The 22,700-nt window shown below is 37.6% G+C and overlaps 1 protein-coding gene across 1 annotated transcript in view; it reads left to right on the top strand.

The window, feature by feature from the left end:
* The window catches only part of LOC128652685 (odorant receptor 131-2-like), a 33,268-nt gene extending 25,467 nt beyond the window's left edge, over positions 1–7,801 (top strand). Inside the window, exon 4 of the mRNA XM_053705615.1 lies at positions 7,433–7,801. Within this exon, the coding sequence (XP_053561590.1) occupies positions 7,433–7,801 (369 nt within the window). The remainder of the gene's footprint in view (positions 1–7,432) is intronic.
* The last annotated feature ends 14,899 nt before the right edge of the window (positions 7,802–22,700 follow it).

Below are 22,700 nucleotides of genomic sequence, written 5' to 3'. Positions count from 1 at the left end.
CTCTTATCACATCTTCCCATTTTTCAAAGAATAAAGAAAGCATACTTTTTTTTTTAAAGTACAACAAATAACAAGGTATATGAGAATATATATGAAAAACAAGAAATACTATCCTGTCTTGAACATCAGGGTAGACTGAACTAGTCCACAGTGACCATGGGATTATTCTGCCAATTCTTCTGGTCACTGCTCTAACTACAGTGCTAATCCCGGTAGCGGGCTGGAAGTTTCACCACTCTTCCACTTGACGTCATTTTACATGAACTGTCCTCTGATACAGAAGAAGGTGATTGAGAGTCTGCAGGAAGCACAGAAGTATCCCCACTGTGGTCTTGCTGGGGGGAAGTCACCCCTCTTAAAACAGGGGGTCCCACCCAGGGCCGTCTTTAACACAGTGCAAAAGGGGCAGCTGCCCAGGGTCCAGTCTTTGTTCAGGGGCCCAAGAGTCCTACAAATTTTTTTTTTTTTTTTTAGTTCATGCCAGACTGCTGTCATGTGACATGGGACACACACACAGTCAGTCCTAATATTGTCACAGTTAAAAGCTCTCTGCTTATATTTATTTGTGAGAAACTGTGCCAGACCTTGCCGATGTCATGTGACATTCCAAGCTAGTGCCATGTGCTGTTTTAGATGTGCACTGTGCAGCACTGGATGCTAAGCCCTAACTTGGCATCCAGGCAATCCCACTGCATCAGAAAAGGTCCTGCTGGGGTTACCACTGTTACCAGGTAACTGCTCTGGTGGTGGGGATTATTTCTGGGAAGGGCTGACTGTAGGCGCATGCAGCAGAAGCTGGAGCAGCAGGCACGTGAGGATTTGAGCATCTGTGCAGCTGCACACACTGCTCTCTTCAGGCTTGAGGCTGTGTGACTCGTCTGTATCCATGCAGCCTTGGGCAGACAGCATCCAGACTGCTGGTCCCCTTAGCCCTGCTCTTTCTGCTGTGGCTCTAAGATCAACTAACTGAAGTTTGTTAGGGGAACAGTGTTTTGTAGAAAGGTGTCAGTGGGAAGAATAAGTGAGAGGGAATTTGTTCCTAGCAAAGAAGTGACATGTGCTGCTGTGGCTGATGTATAGTGTCATGCTGATACTTCACACATTAAGGTTAGGCTTATTTTTATAGTTTTTGTTTTCTCTCCGTCTCAGATTTTACAGCTTCCCATAGTAGTTCTACTGTTCCAGTCAGTAAACTTATATTTGTCTGCACCTCCATGCTTCCGCCTTACCTTGCGGTAAAGAAGGATGTTCCGCTTCGGCGGGATGAAGATTGAAGACCCCGCTTGGAAGATGACATCGCCCGGATAGAAGACTTCTTCAGCGCCGCTTGGAAGATGACATCGCCCGGATGGAAGATTTCTTCAGCGCCCCTTGGAGGATAACTTCTGCCGCTCCGGGTCTCCTCTTCGGTTCCATCGCTGCTCGGCTGAGTGAAGACGACTCAAGGTAGGATGATCTTCAGGGGATTTTAGGGTTATTAGGGTTATTTTAAGGGGGGTTTGGGTTAGATTAGGGGTATGTGGGTGGTGGGTTTTAATGTTGGGGGGGTTGTATTTTTCTTTTACAGGCAAAAGAGCTGTTTTCTTTGGGGCATGCCCCCACAAAAAGCCCTTTTAAGGGCTGGTAAGGTAAAAGAGCTTTGAACTTTTTTAATTTAGAATAGGGTAGGGCATTTTTTTATTTTGGGGGGGTTTGTTATTTTATTAGGGGGCTTAGATTAGGTGTAAGTAGCTTAAAATTGTTGTAATATTTTTTAAATGTTTGTAACATATTTTTTTTTATTTTTTGTAACTTAGCTTTTTTTATTTTTTGTACTTTAGTTAGTTTATGTAATTGTAATTTATTGTAGTTATTTGTAGTTAATTTATTTAATTAATTTAATGATAGTGTAGTGTTAGGTTTAATTGTAACTTAGGTTAGGATTTATTCTACAGGTAATTTTGTATTTCTTTTAGCTAGGTAGTTATTAAATAGTTAATAACTATTTAATAACTATTCTAACTAGCTTAAATAAATACAAAGTTACCTGTAAAATAAATATAAATCCTAAGATAGCTACAATGTAATTATTAATTACATTGTAGCTATCTTAGGGTTTATTTTATAGGTAAGTATTTAGTTTTAAATAGGAATAATTTATTAAAGTATAGTGTAGTGTTAGGTGTAATTGTAACTTAGGTTAGTTTTTATTTTACAGGTAAATTTCTCTTTATTTTAGCTAGGTAAGCTATTAAATAGTTAATAACTATTTAATAGCTATTGTACCTAGTTAAAATAAATTGAAAGTTACCTGTACAATAAAAATAAATCCTAAGATAGCTACAATATAATTATTATTTATATTGTAGCTATATTAGGGTTTATTTTAAAGGTAAGTATTTAGTTTTAAATAGGATTAATTTAGTTCATAAAGAAATATTATTTAGATTTATTTAATTAATATTTAAGTTAGGGGGTGTTAGGGTTAGTGTTAGACTTAGATTTAGGGGTTAATAAATTTATTACAGTGGCAGCGGTGTAGTGGGGGGCAGGATAGGGGTTAATAAATTTATTATAGGTGGCAACGGTGTAGGGGGGGCAGATTAGGGGTTAATAAATTTAATATAGGTTGCGGCAGGGTCTGGGAGCGGCGGTTTAGGGGTTAAACTATTTATTTAGTTGCGGCGAGGTGCGGGATCAGCAGGATAGGGGTTAATAACTTTATTATAGAGGGCGGCGGTATAGGGGGGGGCAGGATATGGGTTACTAGGTATAATGTAGGTGGCGGTGGGCTCCGGGAGCGGCAGTTTAGGGGTTAATATGTATAGAGTACCTTGCGGTGGGATCCGGGAGCGGTGGTTTAGGGGGTAAACACTTTATTTAGTTGCGGCGGTGTAGGGGGGACAGCTTAGGGGTGTTTAGACTCGGGGTACATGTTAGGGTGTTAGGTGCAGACATCTCCCATAGAAATCAATGGGATATCGGGCAGCAGCGAACTTGTACTTTCGCTTTGGTCAGACTCCCATTGATTCCTATGGGATCCGCCGCCTCCAGGGTGGCGGTTTGAAAACCAGGAACGCTGGGCCGGAAAAGTGCCGAGCGTACCTGCTAGTTTTTTGATAACTAGCAAAAGTAGTCAGATTGTGCCGCACTTGTGTGCGGAACATCTGGAGTGACGTAAGAATCGATCTGTGTCGGACTGAGTCCGCGGATCAAAGTTTATGTCACAAAATTCTACTTTTGCCGGTCTCTAGCCTTTGATAACTAAGGCGAATCAGCCTCGCCACAAATACGCTGCGGAATTCCAGCGTATTTGAGGTTGACGGCTTGATAACTAGGCCCCAAAGTGTCTGGTTGCAAAGAAGTCATTTTGAGTGGTATGTAAATAATTGTTATTGAAAGCAAGCTTAACTGATAGTCAATTAACTCTGTGTGTATTTTTGGATTTAAATTAATTTAATTTTTTTATTACTTCTGTATGCTAATTTGTCTGCATAATAAAAATGTATTTTAAAACAATATTTCTCTCTCAATACCATTTCTTATTATTGTACTCAGAAACTTTCTTTATAAGAAATGAGACCTATTTCATTGGTATAATATTAAGGGTTAGTGCTTGAAAATCATATTTCAATATAACTGTGCTTTAAGATCTTATGAGTGAATTAGGTGTGAACCACTACAATTGGCATCCCTGGTAGTGATGTCACGAATAGTTCACCGGCGAATAGTTCCTGGCGAACATAGCTTGATCGCGTTTGCATATGCGATGTTCGATCCGCCCCCTATTCGTCAACATTGAGTAAACTTTGACCCTGTACCTCACAGTCAGCAGACACATTCCAGCCAATCAGCGGCAGACCCTCCCTCCCAGACCCTCCCACCTCCTGGACAGCATCCATTTTAGATTCATTTGGAAGCTGTATTCTTAGTGAGAGGAGGGACAGTGTAGCTGCTGCTGATTTAATAGGGAAATCGATAGCTAGGCTAGTGTATTCAGTGTCCACTACAGTCCTGAAGGACTCATCTGATCTCTGCTGTAAGGACAGCACCCCAAAAAGCCCTTTTTAGGGCTAGAACATCAGTCTGCTTTTTTTTCCCCTGTGTAATCTAATTGCAGTTGCCTGCCTGCCAGCGTGTGTGTCAGGCTCACAACCTATACTGTGCCCACTTGCCCAGTGCCACCACTCATATCTGGTGTAACAGTAGTGTACATTTAAAAAAAACTTTTTTTACTGTGAAATAATAGCAGACAGCTGCCAGTACCCAAGATGGCCACCAGATGGGGAGGGTTAGAGAGCTGTTTTGGGGGGGATCAGGGAGGTTGGGGGCTAAGGGGGATGCTACACCACAGCATATGTAAATATGCTAAAAAAAATAAAAAAAAAATAAAAAACTTTTATTTTAGTACTAGCAGACTTTCTGCCAGTACTTAAGATGGCGGGGACAATTGTGGGGTGGGGGAGGGAAGGGAGCTATTTGGGAGGGATCAGGGGTTCTGATGTGTCAGGTGGGAGGCTGATCTCTACACTAAAACTAAAATTAACCCTGCAAGCTCCCTACAAACTACCTAATTAACACCTTCACTGCTAGCCATAATACACGTGTGATGCGCAGCAGCATTTAGCGGCCTTCTAATTACCAGAAAGCAACGCCAAAGTCATATATGTCTGCTATTTCTCAACAAAGGGGATCCCAGAGAAGCATTTACAACCATTTGTGCCATAATTGCACTAGCTGTTTGTAAATAATTTCAGTGAGAAACCTAAAATTGCGAAAAAATTTAAGTTTTTTTTAAATTTGATCGCATTTAGCGTGAAATGGTGGCATTAAATATACCAAAATGGGCCTAGATCAATACTTTGGGTTGTCTACTACACTACACTTAAGCTAAAATTAACCCTACAAGCTCCCTAGTATACATGCTCCCTAATTAACCCCTTCACTGCTGGGCATAAAACACGTGTGGTGCGCAGTGGCATTTAGCAGCCTTCTAATTACCAAAAAGCAATGCCAAAGCCATATAAGTCTGCTATTTCTGAACAAAGGGGATCCCAGAGAAGCATTTACAACCATTTATGCCATAATTGCATAAGTTGTTGTAAATAATTTCTGTGAGAAACCTAAAGTTTGTGAAAAAATTTTTTTTATTTGATCGCATTTGGCGGTGAAATGGTGGCATGAAATATACCAAAATGGGCCTAGATCAATACTTTGGGATGTCTTCTAAAAAAAAATATATATATATACATGTCAAGGGATATTCAGGTATTCCTGACAGATATCAGGGTTCCAATGTAACTATCGCTCATTTTGAAAAAAAAGTGTTTTTGAAATAGCAAAGTGCTTCTTGTATTTATTTCCCTATATCTTCCAAAAAAAGCAAAGAGCATGTTAACATTGGGTATTTCTAAACTCAGGACAAAATTTAGAAACTATTTAGCATGGTTGTTTTTTGGTGGTTGCAGATGTGTAACAGATTTTGGGGGTCAAAGTTAGAAAAAGTGTGTTTTTTTCCATTTTATTCCTCATATTTTATAATGTTAGGTGATTTATGCCCTTTATGGATTAAAACCAGACTCTGCATCAACTATGTAATTTTCCATGGGAGTTTTGCCATGGATCCCCCTCTGGCATGCCACAGACAATCCAGGTGTTAGTCCCCTTGAAACAACTTTTCCATCACTATTGTGGCCAGAAAGAGTCCCTTTAGTTTTTAAAATTTGCCTGCCTATTGAAGTCTATGGCGGTTCGCCCGTTCGCGAACATTTGCGGAAGTTCGCGTTTGCCGTTTATGTTCGCGACATCACTAGTCCCTGGGTGTTTTTGAGAGATAATATTTGCTTTATAAGTTTTATTTTAATTTTACCTAGGTCCTCTTATACGTAAGAGAAGGTACTAAAATATCATGGCTAATCAAGATTTGCAGAATCTTTTAAAACTCAATGATGTGTTTAAAATGCAGAACGGTAGAGACATTAGAAATGATGAGGTTATTGCTTTGGAGATACAGAATGGTCCTTGGGGTTTAGGAGCTAGATATGGTTTAATTTGTTTAAACTTTACTAATGCTGCTGGAGTAGCTTTGCAACAACCTACATATTGCACTAGAGATGCAGATTTTGATCCTGCAACACATAGAAATACAAATATTTCTTATGATGGTATAGTAGAGATTTTAGGCATGCCTCCTGTTATTGCTGCAGGAATACAAATACATGGCCCTTTAGCCAGAATTGAATTTTGGGGTACTCCTAGATCTAGTTTGTACAGTCCAGTAAGGAAAATTAATTACCACCAGTTGCAGGAGATGAGCAAGCTTAGAGGGAAAACCTTTTGAGTGAAATTAAAGTTTTAAGTCATATGTAAGCTCAGGTTTTAAATAGTGGAATTTCTGGAGTGTCAAGAACACAGCAGGCTTCTTTAGCTCATGCTGCAGGAATACCTATGTCAAATATAAAAGCAACAATTGGAGTAATCCCAGACAATCCAAAGGATATAGCATTGTGGTTAAATGACAGTGTTCCTGCATTAGATGGAATTTATCCAACCACAAAAAAGAGCATTGGTTAATGCTATATTACCCCCTGGTTTATGTGTTTCTATAGATGAGGCAAAAGACTGGAATTCAGTGATTTGTGCATGATATGAAAAGACACATGGTAAGGTTACTTTAGCTTCACTTGCTGATACTCTAGGAATGGTGAATAAGAATAGTGGCATTGTAGAAGCATACTTGTTAGGGCTGAGAATTACAGAATATAATCATGACATGGTATGGGGTTGTTTAAAGCCAAATGTTAGAGGACAAGGCTTAATTTTATATATAGAGAGACAAATAAGCTCTGTACCTATTGCAGAGAGACCTAAACAAATGCCTGATATATTAAGACATAGATAAAAGTTCAGCTTTATTCCAACATAGTTAAAAACTGATCAAGTGCGTGAAGCACGAAACGTTTGCTGTTTTTTGCACCTGTTCTCTTACTTGTATTTTGCACTACTGTGCTGACCACTTTTTACATATGTTTGTATGTTTTTAACTATGTTGGAATAAAGCTGAACTTTTAACTATTTCTTCTGGGCTTGGAGCGCTATTTTTTTGTTCCCTCTCTGGACTTTCATTGATTGTGGGTGTATGTGCAGACACACAGGGAACTATGGTTGCCGCCTGGAACCTACCATATAAGAAATTGTTTTCCCATTTTGGAGATTAACGCTATACCCTCTCTCCATATTGTGCCTATTTCACATTTTTTAAGAGTGATTTAACTACCCCAGGGGCGCTCCGTTGAGCAGGTTTGTTCTTTACTTTATATTAAGACATACTTATACACTTGTAGGTAAGGATCTGACTGGAGATGCAATATGAGCTTCAAAAAACAGAGAGAAGGAAAGGAAAGGAGAAAAGATTTTCCAGCAAAGGAAAAATATAGCTCAGTTTGTTAAAAAGAATGCAAAAGAACAATATCCACAAAAGCAAACTAAATTTATCCCTCCACCACCTTACTCCCAAGCACCTCCATCTTACACCAATGAGAATCGGTTTAAAACAACTATAGGCAAATCTTCAGATGTACCTTCTGAGGAACTTCCTCGTAGGACATTGAGACCATTTATAAAAACTCCTGATAGATATGGATTTGGAAATGGTAGTGTAAGATATAGAGCAAAAGGCACAGGGGGCCAGGATAGATATCAGGAGCGTGAAACTCGTTCTGTTGAAAGAGGTGACATTTCTGTTACCCCAGCTACTACTAAGAAAGTAGGGAAAATAAAGAAATCCCTATCAGACATCCCAGAGGAGTCTAAAGATGAATGAAGTGAAGTTAAAAGTTGAATATGGGGGAGAGACTTATGAGGGGTATTTAGATACACAAGCAGAAATATCTTTAGTTCAGTCAAATATCTTAACAGAAGATCCATTAGGAAATATAACTATACAGACTTTAGAAGTTGAAGGTATTTATCCCTCATATAATACACATTAGCTCCACATCTCACCTCAATACCAGCATTGCTTACGGTAGCGGTAAGCTGGCAAAACGTGCTCGTGCACGATTTCCCCATAGGAATCAATGGGGCAGATTCAGCAAAAAAAAAAAAAAATAACACCTGCAAAAAAGCAGCGTTCAGCTTCTAACGCAGCCCCATTGATTCCTATGGGGAAATAAAATGAATGTCTACACCTAATACCCTAACATGAACCCTGAGTCTAAACAACCCTAATCTTACACATATTAACCCCTAATCTGCCCTCCCCGACATAGCCGACACCTGCATTAACCCCTAATCTGCCGCACCGGACACCGCCGCCACCTACATTATCCCTATGAACCCCTAATCTGCTGCCCCCAACATCGCCGACACCTACATTATAGTTATTAACCCCTAATCTGCCACCCCCATCGTCGCCGCTACTATAAAAAATGTATTAACCCCTAAACCTAAGTCTAACCCTAACCCTAACACCCCCCTAACTTAAATATAATTTAAATAAAACGAAATAAAATTACTACAATTAAATAAATTAATCCTATTTAAAAGTAAATACTTACCTATACAATAAACCCTAAGCTAGCTACAATATAACTAATAGTTACATTGGCCTCTATTTATCAAGGTCTGTCGCCGTATTCAGCATTGCACCAGCAATCAGCCAATAGAATGCAAGCTCAATCCTATTGGCTGATTGGATCAGCCAATAGGATTGAACTTCAATCCTTTTGGCTGATTGCATCAGCCAATAGGATTTTTCCTACCTTAATTCCGATTGGCTGATAGAATCCTATCAGCCAATCGGAATTCAAGGGACGCCATCTTGGATGACGTCATTTAAAGGAACCTTCATTCGTCGGGAGTCGTTGGAAGAAGAGGATGCTCCGCGTTGGCTGGCTTCAAGATGGACCCGCTCCGCTCCGGATGGATGAAGATAGAAGATGCCGCCTGGATGAAGCCTTCTGCCCGTCTGGAGGTCCTCTTCTTCCCGGATCGGATGAAGACTTCTGCCCCTCTGGAGGACCACTTGTGCCCGGCTGGGTGAAGACGGCTCAAGGTAGGGTGATCTTCAAGGGGGTAGTGTTAGGTTTTATTAAGGGGGGATTGGATGGGTTTTAGAGTAGGGTCGGGTGTGTGGGTGGTGGGTTTTAATGTGGGGGGGTATTGTATTTTTTTTACAGGTAAAAGAGCTGATTACTTTGGGGCAATGCCCCGCAAAAAGTCCTTTTAAGGGCTATTTGTAATTTAGTATAGGGTAGGGAATTTTATTATTTTGGGGGGCTTTTTTATTTTATTAGGGAAATTAGATTAGGTGTAATTAGTTTAAAATTCTTGTAATTATTTTTTTATTTTCTGTAATTTAGTGTTTGTTTTTTTTGTACTTTAGTTTATTTTATTTAATTGTAGTTAGTTTAGGTAATTAATTTAATGATAGTGTAGTGTTAGGTGTAATTGTAATTTAGGTTAGGATTTATTTTACAGGTAAATTTGTACTTATTTTAACTAGGTAGTTATTAAATAGTTAATAACTATTTAATAACTATTGTACCTAGTTAAAATAAATTCAAAGTTGCCTATAAAATAAAAATAAATCCTAAAATAGCTACAATGTAACTATTAGTCATATTGTAGCTATCTTAGGGTTTATTTTATAGGTATTTACTTTTAAATAGGATTAATTTATTTAATTGCAGTAATTTTATTTTGTTTTATTTAAATTATATTTAAGTTAGGGGTGTGTGTTAGGGTTAGGCTTAGACTTAGGTTTAGGGTTTTAATAAATTTAATATAGTTGCGGCGACTTTGGGGTCGGCAGATTAGGGGTTAATAAATGTAGGTAGGTGTCGGCGATGTTAGGGACGGCAGATTAGGGGTTAATAAAATTTAACTAGTGTTTGCGAGGCGGGAGTGAGGCGGTTTAGGGGTTAATATATTTATTACAGTGGCGGCGATGTCTGGTCAGCAGATTAGGGGTTAAAAACTTTATTTAAGTGTTTGCGATGTGGGGGGGGGGGCTCAGTTTAGGGGTTAATAGGTAGTTTATGGGTATTAGTGTACTTTTTAGCACTTTAGTTAAGAGTTCTATGTTACGCCGTTAGCCCATAAAACTCTTAAATACTGACTTTTAAATGCGGTAGGAATCTTGACAGGCAGTGGCGTCACTAGGGTTGGTGTCACCCGGTGCGGTAAGTCATGGTGTCACCCCCCCCCCAGAAAGCAGACACACACAAAAACACAGGCAAACACACATACAAACACTCAGACACACTTAAAAACATACTCAGATGCACACACAAACACTCGGAAACACACTCAGACACACACACAAAAACACACACACAAAAACACTGAGACACACAAAAACTCAGACACACACATACAAAATATGTAAACTGCACTGCATTAATTATGAAGCTCATGCCTAGAGCTGCTCCCTGGCTCAGCAGAACATCAAATGAAAGATAAACAGAGCACTCTAAAATAAATCACTGAAGAAAAGGTTTAAGCGCGCAAACTATGAAAATTCTGCTCTCTGACTCTGTTCCAAGTCTGTCATTGCACAGCCCTGAGCCGCATGTCACTGAGCAGTGAGCACAGATAGGCAGGCAGGTTTAGGTTAGCAGCGCAACTTTGCAAGCCCCACAACACACCCACAACATTCATAGTGAAATTGGGCAGGGGAGGAGCAAAGTACAAACAAGCAAAAGCAGCCGGGAAAACTATTTGTTGAAATTGCAGCACTGGCTCAAGGGTTGAAAAAATTGTGTGTCTACAACTTCCCCAGTCCCACTAATGTTCACAAATGCCAGCCTCTAATAAAATAATCTATGCATCTCAACATTGTATTTCTTTGAATTTCAATAAAATTAAAAAACATTTTTTTTTTTTTTTGGTGTCACCCCCTGGAGGGTGTCACCCAGGTGCGGCCTGCACCCCCCACACCCCCTAGTGACGCCACTGTTGACAGGAGAGGGTGTACCGCTCACTTTTTCCAAGACTCGTAATACTGGCGTTAGGCAAATCCCATAAAAAAGATAGGATACGCAATTTATGTAAGGGGATTTGCGGTAAGCTCGAGTCGTGGAAGAAAAGTGAGCGAGCGGTACACCTGTACCAGCCAGACTCGTAATACCAGCGGGCGTTAAAAAGCAGTGTTGTGACCTCTCAACGCTGCTTTTTAAGGCTAACGCAAGACTTCGTAATCTAGCCGTTAGATTTTTGCTTAAAGAAAAATGTTAAAAGTGGGAAAATCAGATTGAACATCGTAAAGGCATAAGTCATCATATTGCTAAAGGCACAGTAGTTCCTAAGAAACAGGCACAGTACACAATAAATGGTGTAGCCATTCTCTATATACAGAAAGTCATTGATGATTTACTTAAACAAGGAGTACTAAAAGAACAGTACAGTCAATAAACTCAGCAGTCTACCCAGTTCCCAAACCGGATGGTATTAGACTATAGAGAAGCTAACACCAACGGTAACAACACAAAATACACATGCACCTTCTATTTTACACAATTTGCTACAGAAAACTTTTAAGACAAAGTTAGACTTAGCAAATGGATTTTTGAGTCATCCTATTACTCCAGATAGTTACTGGATAACAGTATTTACTTGGAAGGGCAAAATGTTGTTTTTTTACCAAATTACCTCAAGGATTTTTAAATTCAAGTGCATTATTTACTTCAGAAGTAGTGAATTTATCATCTAAATTTCCAGAAGTTGAAGTATATGTAGATGTCAGTATATTTATGAAAATCTTAGTAGTGCTGTTCAAACAATATATCAGTCTATCTCAGGGTTATAATACAATACCTTTAATAATTATCCTTAAAAATAGAAACCCTTAACTAACATGCATCTACGAGAAACCATACAATTAATATAAATACCTGAATTCTTTTATTTAGTTAATATCTATGAACATATTGAATATATTTGTAGGAACCAGAATATGACACAATATTATATGCGTTTGAAAACTATTTAAATATGCTATGCAAAGTTCAGACACGTTTACCTTTTAAACCAGCCTTATTTACAAATAGCTTTTCATTCAGTTTACACAATGAGACTAAAATCTTTATCTTTTAACATCCAAGCAATACAATTCTAACAGTGCTTATAATCAATAGGATAATATATATATTCTGCTATTTAACTGCAATTTATCCTAATACAATATTAATTTAAAATATCAGAACTTGCACAGATAAGTTACTTAGTCTACCAGATACAAATTTAAACAACACATAGGCTGTGACTACCAATTTAAAATACAATTTATTTCTCTAACTCTGCCAAACCCAGCAACAATGAATACTTATTTTAAATTGTTTTGCATACAAACAGGCAAGCTAAGAACTATCCAAAACAATGACACACAGTTTAAAAGTACAATCTGCTCTTTAAATCTGTTTGTTACAGCAATCTCTTAATACATTACCAAAAAGAGTACCAAATCGATATCTAATATTCCTTGATAGGAATATTTTCACCTCAGAAAATACCAATAAGTATAATTTGCAGTCAATGAGAATAATAGATCAGCTTTGCTTGAGTAAATGGTATTCCACGCCCAACAGGAACCAGTTACAAGTTTAGCTCAGCAGAAATCCGTCTCTCTCTATGTTGCAATAACTTTATATGGGTTCCTCCATCATGGGTGATAATAATGGGTGGCCCTCCTTGTCCCTTCTTTTGGAATATCTGATCCGATTGGCCCTTAACAGAGCTGAGCATGTTCACCATGGGAACGCCTCTTTTGAACAGCTAAATCCTTTAACTGTCATACTGGGTTTTGGCCCTTCGGTGGCAGAGTTGCAACACAAACACAGCAATACCATTTCTAAGCATTTTAACAACTTAATTCAGTATTTCTATGAAATGGTTATTCATTTTATCATAAATTACTGCAACAACTATTCACAATATTTGTTTTGGATACGTAATATCTTATGAATTTTCTGATCATTTTGATATGAAACATCAATATTTCCTTAACACCATACCATATCAAAACAATTATACTGCTAATTTTTCCAGAATAGTAGTATTTAAAACTCCTGATATATTGCATTTATTCAGATACAGCATGTTACATTTCTGTGTATTTCTTCCTGAATACATGAATCCCGTCTATGTAGATCTGAAATAAAAATAATGTTAATAATAACTTCTCTTCAGGTCCATAAACATCTATTCATGTTCTTAAACACACGGAGGCTAAGATATTTTATGTTTTCAAAATATGCATGTAGGTATATACACATTCATTTCTATGCAGATCTGAAATTATATGTCTGAAAAATACAAACAATACAGAGGTTATTCAACATTTTAGACTGACTAAAATAGTTACCTACCAAGCTTAGCAAATACCCATGTAATAATAGAGAATTAGACAATTCCCCAAATTTCTATATTTAATACATTCTGAGGCATGCATTCAAAGATGATTATTTGCTGTATATTCAGTAAATTTCAAAGTCACATCTTAACATGTGTCTTTGAGATTCCAGCAATCTAGTTTCCATCTCATCAAGCTTCAAAAAGGATATTCCAGACACCCGTCTCCATTTTGTATATTCAAGTGTTAGCAGTTACATCTTAATATGTTTTCTGCTCAGCTAGCACAGATGTGTATCTGATTTTCAGGGGTAATTAACACCTTTATGTTAATCACTGTGTATACAGAATTTTACCTGTGTTAATTTTCAGTTCCTTGTGGTTATACAATTGCATAATTTAGCATATTGAGTGTGGGAGATCTCTTGGAAACAATCCTTTGTTCTCAGATGTGTGTTTAGGATAACTTACATGCTGAGTGGGGGAGAACTAAAACATGATTGAAGTCAGTTTGTCTGAAAGAAATTAATAATTTTCTACTGACCAGTCAGATCTGAATGAAATATATATATAAAAATATATATATATATATATATATATATATACACACATATTTATTAACCTTAAAATATATGATTAAAATATATATTTGTTAACCTTACATATACCTTGACATAGACGACATACATTTTTCACATGATAGTGAGGAAGAACACATAGAAATCTTGGATAATATTTTGGCAATATTACATGATGCATGTTATGTAGTATCTCTTCAGAAATCTCAAATTGCAAGACATACTGTTACTTTCTTGGAATTTGAAATTTATGCAGTCTCAAGGGAGATAAAATCTGAAACAAATCTGAAACAAAAGACCAATGATACCTTTTAAATGGGAAACTCAGGAAGAAGATGCACTTAATGCATTGTTAGATGCAGTTAATAGAACAGAGTACTTATCTCAAAAAGATAGTACTAAGGATCTGTCAGTATACATAAATTTATCACCGAATGCAAGCTATATAAGGTTGTATAATGCAAATGAGACCATTCCAATAGCACATCTGTCTTATGTATATTCACAAACAGAGATTAAATTTACTATGATAGAGAAGCTTTTGGTAGCTTTTAATATAGCACTGTTAAAGGATTGCATAAGGGGGATAGATATATATATATATATATATATATATATATATATATATACTACAAATCAAGGGAAAAAAGTGCGGCCTATATGCGGAACAATACGGTATATACATGCATCAGTAGCCTCACTTAATAACTTACAAAAGCAAACTCTACCAGATAAAAAAGCACTAAAGAATAGCTGGATAAAATGGTTTTCTATTTTAGAAGACCCACAGGTACATTTTATTCATGATAAGAATCTGACACCTCTAGATGATTTACCAGCTCCAAAGCAACCCTCAAGTTGGAATTTACAGACTTATCCAAATGATCACTACTCTGCTATATTTTACACCTACGGCTCTGCAGTAATCTCTAGTAAATAGAAAGTAAATAAATTGCTGGGGCAGGATTTGCAAAATATTCCCTTACTCTGACTTTGTTGCGTTCATGGCAAATTCCTTTAGGGGATCATTTAGCTCAATTTGCAGGAATTTCTGCATTAGCATTTGCTATGAAGGAGGCATTGTTAGATATAGGACCAGTGCTACTTGTAACTGATTCTGCATACCTGGCAAGATCTGTATTCCAAAATTTATGAATTTGGAAATCGAATGGTTTTTTAACTGCAAAGAAAAAGCCATTACAGCATATTGTCAAATGGAAAGCAATTGCTACTTATTTAGATATACAGCCTGATATTGAAGTAGTACATGAACCAGCTCATAGAACGTTAGGTTCTTCTGTACATACAGAAGGCAATACATTTGCAGATACGCTTGCACAAAGTGTGAGTCAAAAATATGCAGTAAATGCAGTTAAAACTCCAATGACAGCAATCAGTCTTGACACAGCGTTAAATGCTTGCTTGGATAAAACCAGACCTAATCCACCTGGTTATCCTAAAAAATATCTTTATGAATTTAAAAACAAATATTGTATGGTTAAAATTGGAGACAAAGAATTGATTGTTCCCCCTGTTATAGACAGATGGAATACAACAGAAATGGCACATTTTAGTATTGGACATCCTCATTTAGGGCGAGATAAAGTCTTGTTTACCCTAAGGTCAAAATATTGGTGGCCTAATATGAAGAAAACGGTAATAAGAGTTATAGGGGATCGTAAAGCATGTCTCCTTGTTAATAATCCAAATCACCAGAAACAACCATACATTGTTAAAGAAATTCCTAATAAGCCATTTGATCTGATTTATTTAGATCATATAGGGCCTATACCTTCTTCACATGGGTACAAATATGTTTTAGTATGTGTTGATGCTTGTACAAGGTTCACATGGTTATACCCTGTTAAAAGTGCCACGGTTAGCACCACGCTTGATAGTCTCAATTCCTTAGTAAGTATTGGTAAACATAAAGCCCGACACTCAGATGCTGGATCAGCTTTTACATCTACTCAAGAACAAGAGTGGGCTAAATCTTTTGATATTAAATGGAAAATCAGTGCACCTTATCATCCCCAAAGTAGTGAGGTTGTAGAAAGGAAAAATACTTAGGTAAAACGATTGTTAACCAAGTTACTAACTAACTGCCCAAAACAGTGGTATCCCCTGTTAACTTATGTACAAGTAGGTTTAAACAATATACCTTCTGTTATTTCTAGGAAAACACCTTATGAATTTTTATATGGTATACCTATGAATACAATGTTTATTACTGAGTACCTATCTTACCATAGAGATTAGAGCAATTAACTATTTTACAAGAAATACGTGATTGTTTTGCACGACCTGCTTATACACCTAACCTTTTATCAGCTTGGACACCACAGGTTGGTCAGTTCTTCCAGGAGAGAGTTCAATCAGCGAAACGTCTACAGCCAAGGTGGAAACTTCCTACAAAGGTAAAAAGTGTCATTAACTTACAGCTAGATTACGAGTCTTGCGTTAGGGTTAAAAAGCAGCGTTGAGAGGTCCCAACGCTGTTTTTTAACACCCGCTGGTATTACGAGTCTGGCAGGTACAGGTGTAACGCTCACATTTTTTTCCTGCGACTCGAGCATACCGCATATCCCCTTACGTCAGCTGCATATCCTATCTTTTCCATGGGATTTGCTTAACGCCGGTATTACGAGTCTTGGAAAAAGTGAGCGGTAGACCCTCTCCTGTAAAGACTCCTACCGCATTTAAAAGCCAGTAGTTAAGAGTTTTATGTTCTAACGCCGTAACATAAAACTCTTAACTAAAGTGCTAAAAAGTACACTAACACCCATAAACTACCTATTAACCCCTAAACCGAGGCCTTCCCTGCACATCGCAAACAGTTAAATAAAATGTTTAACACCTAATCTGCCGACTGGACATCGCTGCCACTGTAATGAATATATTAACCCCTAAACCGCCGTACTCCTGCATCGCAAACACTAGTTTAATTTTATTAACCCCTAATCTGCCGTCCCTAACATCGCCGACACCTATCTACATTTATTAACCCTTAATCTGCTGGCCCCAACATCGCCGCCACTATATTAAATGTATTAACCCCTAAACCTAAGTCTAACCCTAACCCTAACCCCCCAACTTAAATATAATTTAAAATAATCGAAAAAAATTAGTACAATTAAATATATTATTCCTATTTAAAACTAAATACTTACCTATAAAATAAACCCTAAGCTAGCTACAATATAACTAATAATTACATTGTAGCTATCTCAGGGTTTATTTTTATTTTACAGACAACTTTGTATTTATTTTAACTAGGTACAATAGTTATTAAATAGTTATTAACTATTTAATAACTTCCTAGTTAAAATAAGTACAAATTTACCTGTAAAATAAACCCTAACCTAAGTTACAATTACACCTAACACTACACTATAATTAAATTAATTACCTAAACTAAATACAATTAATTACAATTAAATAAACTAAAGTACAAAAAAACCGAAACACTAAATTACAGAAAATAATAAAATAATTACAAGAATTTTAAACTAATTACACCTAACCTAATCCCCCTAATAAAATAAAAAAAGCCCCCCAAAATAATAAAAATCCCTACCCTATACTAAATTACAAATAGCCCTTAAAAGGGCTTTTTGCGGGGCATTGCCCCAAAGTAATCAGCTCTTTTACCTGTAAAAAAAAATACAATACCCCCCCCAGCATTAAAACCCACCACCCACACACTCAACCCTACTCTAAAATCCACCCAATCCCCCCTTAATAAAACCTAACACTGCCCCCTTGAAGATCACCCTACCTTGAGACGTCTTCACCCAACCGGCAGAAGTGGTCCTCCAGACGGGCAGAAGTCTTCATCCGATCCAGGCAGAAGAGGACCTCCAGACGGCCAGAAGTCTTCATCCAGACGGCATCTTCTATCTTCATCCATCCGGAGCGGAGCGGGTCCATCTTCAAGCCATCCGACGCGGAGCATCCTCTTCCATCCGATGACTAACACTAAATAACGGTACCTTTAAGTGATGTCATCCAAGATGGCGTCCCTTCAATTCTGAATGGCTGATAGAATTCTATCAGCCAATCTCAATTAAGGTAGAAAAAATCCTATTGGCTGATGCAATCAGCCAATAGGATTAAGCTCGCATTCTATTGGCTGATTGCCGTCTGGATGAAGACTTCTGGCTGTCAGGAGGTCCTCTTCTGCCTGGATCGGATGAATACTTCTGCCCGTCTGGAGGACCACTTCTGCCCGGTTGGGTGAAGAAGTCTCAAGGGAGGGTGATCTTCAAGGGGGTATTGTTAGGTTTTATTAAGGGGGGGATTGGGTGGGTTTTAGAGTAGGGTTGGGTGTGTGGGTGGTGGGTGGGATTTAATGTTGGTGGGGTATTGTATTTTTTTTTACAGGTAAAAGAGCTGATTACTTTGGGGCAATGCCCCGCAAAAAGCCCTTTTAAGGGTTATTTGTAATTTAGTGTAGGGTAGGGATTTTTATTATTTTGGGGGGCTTTTTTATTTTATTAGGGGGATTAGATTAGGTATAATTAGTTTAAAATTCTTGTAATTATTTTTTTTTCCGGTAATTTTGTGTGTTTTTTTTCGTACTTTAGTTTATTTAATTTAATTGTAGTTAATTTAGGAAATTATTTTAATTATAGTGTAGTGTTAGGTGTAATTGTAATTTAGGTTTTATTTTACAGGTAAATTTGTTTTTATTTTAACTAAGAAGTTATTAAATAGTTAATAACTATTTAATAACTATTGTACCTAGTTAAAATAAATACAAACTTGCCTGTAAAATAAAAATAAACCCTAAGCTAGATACAATGTAACTATTAGTTATATTGTAGCTATCTTAGGGTTTATTTTATAGGTATTTAGTTTTAAATAGGAATAATTTATTTAATTGTAGTTATTTTATTTAGATTTATTTATTAGGGGGGTGTTAGGGTTAGGGTTAGACTTAGGTTTAGGGGTTAATAACTTTATTATAGTGGCGGCGACGTTCACGTCGGCAGATTAGGGGTTAATACATTTAATATAGTTGCAGCGATGTTGGGGGGGCAGATTAGGGGTTAATAACTATAATGTAGGTGGCTGCGGTGTCAGGAGCAGCATATTAGGGTTAATAATATTATGCAGGTGTCGTCGATGTCGGGGGTGGCAGATTAGGGGTTAATAAGTGTAATATTAGGGGTGTTTAGAGTCGGGGTTCATGTTAGGGTGTTAGGTGTAGACATAAATGTTCTTTCCCCATAGGAATCAATGGGGCTGCGTTAGGAGCTGAACGCTGCTTTTTTGCAGGTGTTAGTTTTTTTTCCAGCTGATTCCTATGGGGAAATCGTGCACAAGCACGTTTAGCCAGCTCACCGCTACCATAAGCAGCGCTGGTATTGAGGTGAGATGTGGAGCTAAATTTTGCTCTTCGCTCACTTTTTAGAGGCTTACAAAACCTGTAAAACCAGCGTTGTTTGTAGGTGAGCGGTGAGCTGAAACTGAACGTTAGCACCGCACCGCACCCCTGTTACCGCAAAACTCGTAATCTAGGTGTTTGTTTCCTAACATATTGCTGCCCTAAATATAGAAAGCCAGAGTTAGTTACTCTGTCCTTTCTTTTTTCCACAGGTCTCTGTTAGGCATTTGTGTCCTTTCACACCTTGTGAGCTGTCTTCCTGCTGGACAGCTAGACTGCAGGTAAGTGCTGTTTTGTCTTCTAAGTATATGAGACTTTGCAATTTTAAAAGATTCATTATTTATATTCTGCAGTTTTTCTTTCTTTGATTTAGTAATCCTTTAAATGGGATTCAATAGGCAGTATGCAGGCACTATGTGATTTAGGATTTGCTTGATAGGACTGGGTGTTGCTGAATTGTTCATAGTAACGGTTGTTGCTATGTCTGTTTCAAATTTTGCGCCTTTTTTTCTTGTTTGCGCTTTTAAGGATGTGCTGGTCATGTGATCCTTGTGTCTTTAGTTTTTTTTATAACGTTTTTTGTTTTTTATATTTTTCTTAAAGTGACAGTTGTCCTTTATTCAAATTTATTTTCCTGGGGTTGATTTTTCTTAGCTTTGGACATGGATAATGATTATATTGTTTTTAATATATGTTTATTATGATTATTATGTTTAGAGGCGTGGATTGTTTCTCCTTTGCAATTTAAACTACTTGTTTAGCTAGAACGCTAAAGAAAAATTATTACCTTATGAGTCTAATGTCTCTCAGGATGATGCTGTTCAGGCAATGCCGTAGCTTTCTCCTCAAACGTCCCAAGCCTCTATGGCGTCACATGCAGTGCCCTGCGGTTCCTCTCAACCTACTGGTGGAGTATATTTGCCTGCAGATTTCGCTGCTCAGATAGCTTCTGCAGTATCTGCAGCTTTATCTGTCTTTCCTGTTTTAGGAAAACGCAAGAGGAAAACTAAACACTTAATAGAGTGTAAAGTACCTTTTTCATCAGCATCTATACAGACTGATCTTCCTCATATTTCTCCGGAGGATGTTACCTCAGTTCCTACTGAGGGTGAATCTCTGATTCTGACAGTGTAAATCTTTTGTCTGTGGTGGAGGAAATAAGTTTTAGGTTTAAGCTTGAACACCTTCATGTTTTATTTAAAGAGGTTTTGACTACTTTGGATGATTCTGATCCTCCTGTTGTAGTTAACGCTAAGAAATCTAGTAAGCTTAATAGATTTTATGATGTCTCTTCCTCTATGGAAGTGTTTATTGCACAGGAATAGGAAAGACCAGGGATTCCGTTTCCCCTTTTTATTTGTTTCTCAGGAAAAGTAAGGGTCAGAAGGCTACTGCTACTTCTCTTTCCTTTTGGTTGAGAAGTATGATTTGTTTTGCTTATGAGACTGCTGGACAGCAGCCTCCTGAGAGAATTACAGCTCATTTCACTTGGGCTGTTGCGTCTTCTTGGGCTCTCAAAAATGAAGCTTCTGTGGAACACATTTGCAAAGCTGCAACTTGGTCCTCTCTGCACATTTTTTCTACATTTTATAATTTTCATACTTTTGCCTCAACTGAGGCTTCTTTTGGGAGGAAGGTTCTTTAGTTGAAATCATTTTTATTGTTTTCCTTGTTAAACAACATCTCCAAATTCACAACATCATGGGTAAACATATAGTAGCAATAATACAGTAATCCAGTCTCTGGTGTTGGCTTATCATATCATATATCTATTTGAGCACTAAGAAGAGCTCCTTTGTGAATTCAGGAAGCCCCGAAAGGCTGGAATCTAAATTCACCCTGTTGTTGTCTTCAGTAGTCACATGTCTCCACATCCTTTAACATAGATAGCTTCAAGATAATCAATATTACACAAGGAAAAGAAATACCAATATTAACAGAACAATTCTAAACAATAATAACCATAAATGTCTAAACTACCAACTTGCCTGTCTTAATTATTTATATATACTTGAGAAGGAAGGTGATAATTGTAAGGTTACCTTATACAGAAGTTTTTGTCGAGCAGAGCTGAGAGAGGTCGGCCTCCACCTTTTCCCTGTCCTAATCTCCCCCCTTTTGGGAAAAACTATTCAGGAGAGCCCGAATCCGCCCCCCACTCATTCCAAGCCCGATTCCCTCAATCTCCAGTAAAACCATATCTTGTAGCAACTGCCCCTAGTTCCCTGAATCAGAGACGCTTGTTCAGCCATTGCATGTGTAGTTCTAATTTTCTCCATAATCTCAGCCCAAGTAGGTACCCCCACCTTCCAATATTTTGCCACACATATTCTGGTAGCTGTACATAACGTTCTAATAAATGTATTTATGGCTGAGTTATATGATGGTATATATTCATTTAAAAGGGCCTGTGCCATTGAGAGATTTATCTTTTCAGGAAGTATTGTACTTAATAAGGACGAAAGCCTAGCCCATATCAATTGAACCTTGGGGCAGTCCCACCATATATATATATATATATGTACCTACATCCGGGCATCCTCTATAGCATTTGGATCCTAATGAGAAATGTGCAGTTTTAACCGGGGTCAAATACCACCTAAAAGCTGACTTAATACAATTTTCTTTAACGTCTGAACTAATCAGACCCTTGCTGGAGTCTCGAATTATGACCTCCCAATCATCTAACAATATATCAGTACCCAAATCTTTCACCCATCTTTCAATCAAAGGGGTTCTTGAATTGTGTCTCATCTTTTGTATGGCCAGATACAATTGTGAAATAATTCTTTTATCTCTGAACTTGGTGCTTGTATAATGTTCTAGTATTGTTAATCGTCTCAAGAGAGGGAGATGTAAGTAGCTATGTATCGCAGATGATACTTGTAAATATAAAAACCAGTGTAATTTGTGTGGACCTAATCTCCCCTGAACTTGTTTGTATGACATGATCTTTCCGCCCTCCAAAAAGTCTGCCACCCTATAGAGTACCTTATTTTCCCACTTCCCTAGCTGAGTTTGAAAATCTCTTAGTAGTAGGGTTTTGAGCGGTCGTATTATTGAGTCTTTTGGTATCAAATGAAGGGATCTAGTCAGTGCTGTCCAAATCTGTAGTGTTTCCTAGTAGTTGATAAATCAGTTACAGGATTATTGTGTCCCGAAGTTGTGTCCCAAAGTATATCTGATGAGCAGATATGTTCCCCCAACTCTGCCTCCAGAATAGTCCACCTGATGTGTCCAGAATTTTTATCCAACAATATTTCTTGAGCTACTCTAGCTGCTTGATAGTATTCCAGCAGGTTTGGTACTCCTACTCCCCCTACTTGTTTGTGCTGTTGCAAAGTCTTTGGGGCAATTCTAGCTATTTTGTTGCCCCTTAAGAAACCTGTTAAGTCCTTTTGTAG

The sequence above is a fragment of the Bombina bombina genome, chromosome 3 (genome assembly GCF_027579735.1).
Source record: "Bombina bombina isolate aBomBom1 chromosome 3, aBomBom1.pri, whole genome shotgun sequence".
NCBI lineage: Eukaryota > Metazoa > Chordata > Amphibia > Anura > Bombinatoridae > Bombina > Bombina bombina.
The sequence above is the reverse complement of the archived record's forward strand: the minus strand, read 5'-3'. Positions and strand labels throughout refer to the sequence as shown.